General features: G+C 38.8%; 1 protein-coding gene across 1 annotated transcript; it reads left to right on the forward strand.

Annotated features, from left to right (window-relative positions):
• Positions 1–5525: 5525 nt before the first annotated feature.
• Positions 5526–9627, forward strand: LOC108261980 (CUB and zona pellucida-like domain-containing protein 1). The gene is made up of 4 exons (XM_053682543.1): positions 5526–7025; positions 7485–7876; positions 9016–9260; positions 9492–9627. Exons 1-4 carry the CDS (start codon positions 6807–6809, stop codon positions 9530–9532), a joined length of 897 nt encoding a protein of 298 aa, XP_053538518.1. The 5' UTR covers positions 5526–6806; the 3' UTR covers positions 9533–9627.
• Positions 9628–10492: the final 865 nt, after the last annotated feature.

Below are 10492 nucleotides of genomic sequence, written 5' to 3' on the forward strand. Positions count from 1 at the left end.
GTCAGTGATCTCAAGGCAGCTGGGACCATAGTCATCAAGAAAACAATTGGTAACACACTACGCCGTGAAGGACTGAAATCCTGCAGCGCCCGCAAGGTCCGCTGCTCAAGAAAGCACATATACACGCCCGTCTGAAGTTTGCCACTGAACATCTGAATGATTCAGAGGACAACTGGGTGAAAGTGTTGTGGTCAGATGAGACCAAAATGGAGCTCTTTGGCATCAACTCAACTCGCCGTGTTTGGAGGAGTAGGAATGCTGCCTATGACCCCAAGAACACCATCCCCACCGTCAAACATGGAGGTGGAAACATTATGCTTTGGGGGTGTTTTTCTGCTAAGGGGACAGGACAACTTCACCGCATCAAAGGGACGATGGACGGGGCCATGTACCGTCAAATCTTGGGTGAGAACCTCCTTCCCTCAGCCAGGGCATTGAAAATGGGTCGTGGATGGGTATTCCAGCATGACAATGACCCGAAACACACGGCCAAGGCAACAAAGGAGTGGCTCAAGAAGAAGCACATAAAGGTCCTGGAGTGGCCTAGCCAGTCTCCAGACCTTAATCCCATAGAAAATCTGTGGAGGGAGCTGAAGGTTCGAGTTGCCAAACGTCAGCCTCGAAACCTTAATGATTTGGAGAAGATCTGCAAAGAGGAGTGGGACAAAATCCCTCCTGAGATGTGTGCAAACCTGGTGGCCAACTACAAGAAACGTCTGACCTCTGTGATTGCCAACAGGGGTTTTTTCCACCAAGTACTAAGTCATGTTTTGCAGAGGGGTCAAATACTTATTTCTCTCATTAAAATGTCAATCAATTTATAACATTTTTGACATGTGTTTTTCTGGATTTTTTTTTTTGTTGTTATTCTGTCTCTCACTGTTCAAATAAATCTACCATTAAAAATATAGACTGATCATTTCTTTGTCAGTGGGCAAAAGTACAAAATCATCAGGGGAGCAAATACTTTTTTCCCTCACTGTATATGTAATTTTTTAGACCTAAATTAACATTACTATTTATTATGAAATGTTTCAATCGGTAAATTAAAAAGAAAAGATTTTACTTTTACTTTTGTATTCATTTTTCTTCTTTCGTTCTTTCCCTTGTTGATAGGATGCAGAGTTATAAACAGATGGAAAGCGCTAGTGACTGTGTGAAATCAGTAGTAGTGTTTACAAAAATGCAGACTCACAGAAATGTGATGTTTAATACATACAGTGTGAACTTTTTACCATTTTTCATTTAGATTATTGTTTCAACACGACCACCACCACCACCACCACCACCACAACACCAGGTAAAAATGTAATTGTCTTTAACCGGTGTATTCTCAGTAAAACTGCTCTGTCTCCTCCATTATTTCTCTTCATTTGGATCTAGAAATCGTTTCTGTTTCTCCATTCTAGACCTTCTTCCATTCTTTAGTTTCCTATTTACTTAAAGTCTCTAACTGAATATTTTCTCACTGTGTTTAAGAACCCACGACGACAGAAAGCTCACTGACAGCAGGTAATGTTTCAGTACCGAATACTGATGTACTGAATCAGCAATCATGTTAATATTAAAGAAATGAATTGATTTTGAGTTGATCTGTTATTAAATTTCAGATTTGTTTAGTTTAATTTATTTAATTTAATTTGACTTTGGAGTTTGCATGTTCTCCCCTCACATTGTGTCAAATATTTGATTATATATTTTCATGTGGCAACACTGAAGAAATGACACTGTGCTACAGTGTAAAGTAGTGAGTGTACAGCTTGTGTAACAGTGTAAATTTGCTGTCCCCTCAAAATAACTCAACACACAGCCATTAATGTCTAAACCGCTGGCAACAAAAGTGAGGATACCCATAAGTGAAAATGTACAAATTGGTCCCGAAGTGTCAATATTTTGTGTGGCCACCATTATTTTCCAGCACTGCCTTAACCCCCTTGGGCATGGAGTTCACCAGAGCTTCACAGGTTGCCACTGGAGTCCTCTTCCACTCCTCCATGACGACATCATGGAGCTGGTGGATGTTAGAGACCTTGTGCTCCTCCAACTTCCGTTTGAGGATGTGTGTGTGTGTGTGTGTGTGTGTGTGTAGTCTGGACCGTTGCTTCAACTGTGATTATGTGAATGTATATGATGGTCTGTATGACGTAATGAATCAGCAATCATATTAATGTTAAATGAATGAATTGATTTTGAATTGATCTATTATTAAATGTCAGATTTGTTTAGTTTAATTTATTTAATTTGATTTGACTTTTCTTTTTTTTTTTTAGATTTCATTAGCTGCAGGGATCATTGTGGTTATAACGGTACGCTCTGTTCCTGCACCAGCTCCTGTCAGTCCTATGGAAACTGCTGCAATGATTATTACGGTGAGAACTATTTTTAAAAAATCTAGTTAATGTAATAGTTTTAAAAAATATCCATTTAACGTAAGATACAGTGAGGGAAAGAAGTATTTGATCCCCTGCTGATTTTGTACGTTTGCCCACTGACAAAGAAATGAGCAGTCTATAATTTTAATAGTAGATTTATTTGAACAGTGAGAGACAGAATAACAACAAGAAGATCCAGAAAAACGCATGTCAAAAATGTTATAAATTGATTTGCATTTTAATGAGGGAAAAAAGTATTTGACCCCCTCTCAATCAGAAAGATTTCTGGCTCCCAGATGTCTTTTATACAGGTAACGAGCTGAGATTAGGAGCACACTCTTAAAGGGAGTGCTCCTAATCTCAGCTTGTTACCTGTATAAAAGACACCTGTCCACAGAAGCAATCAATCAATCAGATTCCAAACTCTCCACCATGGCCAAGACCAAAGAGCTCTCCAAGGATGTCAGGGACAAGACTGTAGACCTACACAAGTCTGGAATGGGTTACAAGACCATTGCCAAGCAGCTTGGTGAGAAGGGGACAGCAGTTGGTGCGATTATTCGCAAATGGAAGAAACACAAAAGAACTGTCGATCTCCCTCGGCCTGGGGCTCCACGCAACATCTCACCTCGTGGAGTTGCATTGATCATGAGAACAGTGAGGAATCAGCCCAGAACTACACGGGAGGATCTTGTCAATGATCTCAAGGCAGCTGGGACCATAGTCATCAAGAAAACAATTGGTAACACACTACGCCGTGAAGGACTGAAATCCTGCAGCGCCCGCAAGGTCCGCTGCTCAAGAAAGCACATATACACGCCCGTCTGAAGTTTGCCACTGAACATCTGAATGATTCAGAGGACAACTGGGTGAAAGTGTTGTGGTCAGATGAGACCAAAATGGAGCTCTTTGGCATCAACTCAACTCGCCGTGTTTGGAGGAGGAGGAATGCTGCCTATGACCCCTGGAACACCGTCCCCACCGTCAAACATGGAGGTGGAAACGTTATGCATTGGGGGTGTTTTTCTGCTAAGGGGACAGGACAACTTCACCGCATCAAAGGGACGATGGACGGGGCCATGTACCATCAAATCTTGGGTGAGAACCTCCTTCCCTCAGCCAGGGCATTGAAAATGGGTCGTGGATGGGTATTCCAGCATGACAATGACCCAAAACACACGGCCAAGGCAACAAAGGAGTGGCTCAAGAAGAAGCACATAAAGGTCCTGGAGTGGCCTAGCCAGTCTCCAGACCTTAATCCCATAGAAAATCTGTGGAGGGAGCTGAAGGTTCGAGTTGCCAAACGTCAGCCTCGAAACCTTAATGACTTGGAGAAGATCTGCAAAGAGGAGTGGGACAAAATCCCTCCTGAGATGTGTGCAAACCTGGTGGCCAACTACAAGAAACGTCTGACCTCTGTGATTGCCAACAAGGGTTTTTTCCACCAAGTACTAAGTCATGTTTTGCAGAGGGGTCAAATACTTATTTCCCTCATTAAAATGCAAATCAATTCATAAAATTTTTGACATGCGTTTTTCTGGATTTTTTTTGTTGTTATTCTGTCTCTCACTGTTCAAATAAATCTACCATTAAAATTATAGACTGATCATTTCTTTGTCAGTGGGCAAACGTACAAAATCAGCAGGGGATCAAATACTTTTTTCCCTCACTGTATATGTATTTTTTTAGACCTAAATTAACATTACTATTTATTATGAAATGTTTCAATCGGTAAATTAAAAAGAAAAGATTTTACTTTTACTTTTGTATTCATTTTTTTTCTTTTCGTTCTTTCCCTTGTTGATAGGATGCAGAGTTATAAACAGATGGAAAGCGCTAGTGACTGTGTGAAATCAGTAGTAGTGTTTACAAAAATGCAGACTCACAGAAATGTGATGTTTAATACATACAGTGTGAACTTTTTACCATTTTTCATTTAGATTATTGTTTCAACACGACCACCACCACCACCACCACCACCACAACACCAGGTAAAAATGTAATTGTCTTTAACCGGTGTATTCTCAGTAAAACTGCTCTGTCTCCTCCATTATTTCTCTTCATTTGGATCTATAAATCGTTTCTGTTTCTCCATTCTAGACCTTCTTCCATTCTTTAGTTTCCTATTTACTTAAACGTCTCTAACTGAATATTTATTCACTCTGTTTAAGAACCCACGACGACAGAAAGCTCACTGACAGCAGGTAATGTTTCAGTACCGAATACTGACGTACTGAATCAGCAATCATATTAATATTAAAGGAATGAATTGATTTTGATTTGATCTATTATTAAATGTCAGATTTGTTTAGTTTAATTTATTTCATTTGATTTGACTTTTCTTTTTTTTTTTTAGATTTCATTAGCTGCAGGGATCATTGTGGTTATAATGGTGCGCTCTGTTCCTGCACCAGCTCCTGTCGTTACTATGGAAACTGCTGCAATGATTATTACGGTGAGAACTATTTTTTAAAAATCTAGTTAACGTAAGATATATGCATTTTTTAGTCCTAAATTAACATTACTATTTATTATGAAATGTAACAATCGGTAAATAATAAAAAAAAAGATTTTACTTTTACTTTTGTATTTATTTTTTTTCTTTTCGTTCTTTCCCTTGTTGATAGGATGCAGAGTTATAAACAGATGGAAAGAGCTAGTGACAGTGTGAAATCAGTAGTAGTGTTTACAAAAATGCAGACTCACAGACGTGATGTTTAATACATACAGTGTGAACTTTTTACCATTTTTCATTTAGATTATTGTTTCACCCCCACAACAACACCAACAACAACACCAGGTAAAAATGTAATTGTCTTTAACCGGTGTATTCTCAGTAAAACTGCTCTGTCTCCTCCATTATTTCTCTTCATTTGGATCTAGAAATCGTTTCTGTTTCTCCATTCTAGAACTTCTTCCATTCTTTAGTTTCCTATTTACTTAAAGTCTCTAACTGAATATTTTCTCACTGTGTTTAAGAATCCACGACGACAGAAAGCTCACTGACAGCAGGTAATGTTTCAGTACCGAATACTGATGTACTGAATCAGCAATCATATTCATATTAAAGAAATGAATTGATTTTGAGTTGATCTGTTATTAAATGTCAGATTTGTTTAGTTTAATTTATTTCATTTGATTTGACTTTGGAGTTTGCATGTTCTCCCCTCACATTTTTGTAAATATTTGATTATATATTTTCATGTGGCAACACTGAAGAAATGACACTGTGCTACAGTGTAAAGTAGCGAGTGTACAGCTTGTGTAACAGTGTAAATTTGCCGTCCCCTCAAAATAACTCACCACACAACCATTAATGTCTAAACCGCTGGCAACAAAAGTGAGGATACCCATAAGTGAAAAACAGGATGTGAGGGTGTATCTCAACAATGCATCAATTTATCTTGAAACTTGATAAGTATCTTCAGTACTATGCCAGCAATGTACCCAAGACGTTTTATGTTTTTGCCACCTTGCGGTCAAGAACTGTGAAAACTTTAAAAAAATTTCCGTTTTATCATTTGAAGAATTTGTGCAAAATTCATAGGTAATTTTCCTATAATTCACTGGAGTATGCTGATGTGAATGCACGCCAAGGTCTGAAATTTAATTTCAATTTTTAATTTGATTTTGAAAAAAAAAGTTTTTTGCTACTCCTCTTACAAACTTTGTCCAATCATCACCAAATCTGTCACATCATCTACAGAGTAAGCCTCACAAAACTTATTTAAAAACTTATAAAATGTTGAATATTCAAAATGGTTTGCCCATAATGTGCCAACAAATCTGATATCAAAGCAGCCAAACAGGAAGTGAGGCTTCATCTCAGCAATGACTTTGTTCAATGACACAAAGCTTGGTACACATCTTAAGGGCCATGACCTGAGGCTAAGCAACAAATTTTATTGAACAAATTTTACCTACTGGTCAAAAGTAACATTCACATGCTAAAAAATGCTCATGTCTAAGTGCCATTTTTGCAACTCCTTCTCCAAATTATGTCCAATGTTCACCAAATTTGGCTCACATCATCTTGAGAGTTGTCTGAATAGAAGTTATCAAAGGAACTCTGATATTCAAAAGAATTCTCCCATAACAGTCTTGCAAATTTGTGAAAATACAAATCATACTTGAATCCCTTTGCCTATAGTTATTGCTCTGCTTTGCTGTGATTCCTTAACCAATAATTGTAGCATGTCTGTAAATATGAGGCTCACTGAGTCTGGGTGCCCGAAAATGCTGCTTGCAGCTTTATTATTATTATTATTATTATTATTATTAGTAGTAGTAGTAGTAGTAGTAGTATTGTTTTTTTATTGCTAATGAATTTGGGATTTCACTATAAAATATAAACATGGCCTGGACTAGTGGGACTCAGCATGGTTATATAGTGAACACTATAGAGGTTGGTAATACAAAGAACACAATAACTAGATGCATGTTTATAGTTTAATGTCAAACGTTGAATGTCGTGCAGCCCGTGTGGATTGCTCCTCTGACTCGATGAACATTGCCATCCGTAAATCCTACCTGGACTCACTGGGATTCAGCTGGTATGACCTTTATCTTGATGACCATCGCTGCAGAGCTTCAACTGACAACTACTATGTCACCTTCAACTTCCGTCTCCATAGCTGCAGCACCGGGAGAACGGTAACACTACATTTTATACAATATTACATAACATCCAGTGATCCAGTGAAATCCCACAATGCACTGCAGTAGGGTAATGTCATGAACCGCACAAAGTACACTCTCAGGTACTGAATCACCCACAATGCAATATCTGGCCAAAAGTTTGTGGATGGTCAGGTGTCCAGAAACATTTGGCCAAATTGTGTACCATCAGTCAAAATACCCTGTTGGAGAGGTTAGTACAGTAAGAAGAACAAAAAAAAAAAAACACAAGACAGGTATTGTTTTTTTTTTTATTTATTGTTATTTTTAAATAACAAAGTACTGGTGGGTGGGAATTGGAGACCAGATTAAGGAGAAAATGAGAAAAAAACATTGCAACTCTGGAGGATAAATGTGTTGTCAGTCAAACTTTAGCTAATGGTGCTTAATTTTATATGCACTTATATGTACGTATTTATGTGCACTTCCCCCCAGACCGAGAATGGACGTATTATCTACACCAATAATGTGCGAGCAGCTCAGCCAACGTCGGGTGAGATCACCCAACATGATACAGTTTTCCCGTTGGTTGTGAAATGTGTGATGGAGCGTGATTCTTCAGTCGAGATTCTTTATGAGGCCAAAGAGATTACAAATGCAGCTATCATTGGAACGGGTCGGTTCAACACCACCATGGCCTTTTACCCATCCAGCAGCTTTTACTACCCCATCACCGATTCCCCGTACCGAGTGAACCTCAATCAGCAACTGTACGTGCAGGTGCAGCTAACCCCAGCCGAACCAAGCCTCCACCTGTTCATGGACTCCTGTGTGGCCTCGCCAAACCACAACTACAGCAGCCGCACCTATGACCTTATACGCAATGGGTACAACACACACACACTCACACTCACGCACAACTATAACAAGTACACTGACACAAGCAACATTGGTACACATATTCTTGTCCCTGTAAACCAATAGCAATACCTCAGTGGACCCACCTTTTAAAGGCAACACAAACAATAGTGTGAGCGTGTGTAGCTGATTGTCAGGGTTCAAGATGAGAGTTACACTTGGCCCAACTATTACCCCCTACCAAGCAGGATGTTAATGATAAGCTAACATTGTGTCAGGCATAGTGAGTTGTATACAGGAATGGTTTCATTGAAGGTTGAGATAAAGTCAACAAATAGCATCTAACACTAGGATCCTCAGGCTTAAGGAGTTGGAGGAGGTTATGTAACCCCATTATAATGTAACTGAGGTAATAAAGTAATGTAGCTGCATTATAAACTGACCTGTTAGTCCTATATATGAACTGCAGTTATTCCAGTAAGATGAGTGCCCCACCTGCTATCTCCTACGAGTCAGGAAGTTAGTGATCCCTAGATCCAACTAGGCAGGCATAGTATGTTGGGAAAATGTAGTGGAGGAGATCAGAAATGATTGTAGTTAAGGTTGAGCTGAAGTCTACCGATAGTTCCCAAGTGTAGGCTCCACAGGTGCCTTGAAATTATAGTCAGTATTTCTTGTTATTAGTGATGGTTTTCCATGCTGATACTGGGTTACACGTTAAGTCTTTCAGCTCTTCAGAGAAGTTTCTTTTGACTGCTCAAATACACCTAGATTGTGTGTCTATGGTCGGGGCACTCACAGTAGCAGATCACAACTGTAAACATCAGTGAAACAGTTCAAATACCATCAAAGACTTTTACCCCTCCAGTAGTTTTTCCTACACCAGCACTGATTTCCTCTCCTGAGCAAACCTCAATCAGGAACTGTTTACCCTTCAGCTTCTCTGAGAGGTGTTTTTGTTGCCCACAGTAGATCCTATTCCTTGTTGTACAGGTTCTCTCTTTGGTAGACATCTGTAACTTTACAAAGCTGCCTAGGAATGTAAATGAAGTTGCATAAGGTGTCATAATATCCATGAACTCTTTAAGACCACTGCTTGCTATGTGCTGTCTCTATTTAGGCAGTTCATGTAACAATGATGTATTTATTTTTGTCTTTATCATTTCAGCTGTCAGAGAGACAACACGGTAAACATATACAGAAATGGAAATCGTTACTTCGCTCAGTTCAGCTTCAGCGCATTCAAGTTCCTGCGCACACACAACCAGGTGTTCCTCAAGTGTGATGTCATTATCTGCCCTGACAACGACTACAACTCACGATGTCGCCAAGGATGCAGTTATCGCAGGAAACGAAGCACTAGCTCTGATCACCACACTGAGGTCCTCATCCTTGGGCCAATCACACTCAAAGGTCAGAGGACAACTTGTGAATTTTGAGTAGGGACTTTGAAAGACTCTTATTATGCACAAAAGTGTAGAGGACAATCCCATAATTCTGTTTACTACACAATATGGTGGACAGACATTTTAAGGAGGCGATGTATCATAAACTGCGATAAACAGAAAAGCAGGCTTATTATGTATGCAGAATAGTATTTATTTATTTATTTATTTATTTATTTATTTATTTATTTATTTACAGGTCCAGAGGAGGCTGAGGCCAAGACAGAGGACAAGGAGTGAACTCACACTGACTGATTAATTAATCACTTAAATATAGTTAACACTGAATAATAATCTGAATAAGCTTCCTCTATTAAAGCATTATCTAAAGGCAAGCTGGTGTGGTGTCATTGGTGTTATGATCAGAAAATTATTATATTTATCTGTTAAAATCTGAAGAACTTATATATACACAGTACCTAAAAGAAAGTGACTGTAGAGCAGTAGATTAAACGTATTGTGCTACACCACCAGATACCACTGGTTATGGGAAGACAGTTCTAGCAATGAAAATCTTATAGCAACACTAGCTGAAATGACAAACACAAGATTCTTTGTTCACACAGAACGATGATCAAATTTAATAAAGAAAACACTCTATGTCATAGGGAAATCAACACAACAACAACAACAACAGAATGGTGTGATGTTATCACCTCATTTATTAAAGAATGTCCTACTTTTATCTATTTATTGTTAGGTTTAATGTTGTAGAATGGCCACAAATCAAGTTAGTTGATGTTCTCAATTATGTTATAGCAGCTAGAAAAAGTTGTTCCCTCACCAGCCTCTCTTTATCTCTCTCTTGAGGTAAACAAGACAAAAAAAACTTAAAGAAAAGAAAAAACTTATAATAACCTGGTTGCATAAGTATGCACACCCCTTAACTAATACTTAATTAAAGCACATTTTGCTTGTAATACAGCACTCAGTGATTTTGAGTCTAAAGTTGAGTCTACCGAGGTAGCACATCGTCATCTGGCAGTTTTATTACACGCTTCATTGCAAAAATGTTCCAAGACAAGATCACCTGATTAAACCGGTGGAATCAGCTGTGGCTCCTGCTTGGTTGGGAATGAAAACCTGCACTCACACCGGCCCTTTCCGGATAAGATTGGACACGCCTGATCTAGATCTATCAAACTGCAATTTGATCTCCTGTGCACAGAACTCTTTAAAGTCGTTCCACAGGGTTTCAAA

This window comes from Ictalurus punctatus, chromosome 9, assembly GCF_001660625.3.
Source record: "Ictalurus punctatus breed USDA103 chromosome 9, Coco_2.0, whole genome shotgun sequence".
In the NCBI taxonomy this organism is placed as follows: Eukaryota; Metazoa; Chordata; class Actinopteri; order Siluriformes; family Ictaluridae; genus Ictalurus; species Ictalurus punctatus.

Bases quoted from the DNA above. Each gene is read 5' to 3' on its own strand.
- LOC108261980 (XM_053682543.1), top strand. From the start codon at position 6,807: ATGCATGTTTATAGTTTAATGTCAAACGTTGAATGTCGTGCAGCCCGT. The intron at 7,026-7,484 runs GTAACACTACAT...ACTTCCCCCCAG, and splicing joins GCTGCAGCACCGGGAGAACG to ACCGAGAATGGACGTATTAT. The intron at 7,877-9,015 runs GTACAACACACA...TTATCATTTCAG, and splicing joins TATGACCTTATACGCAATGG to CTGTCAGAGAGACAACACGG.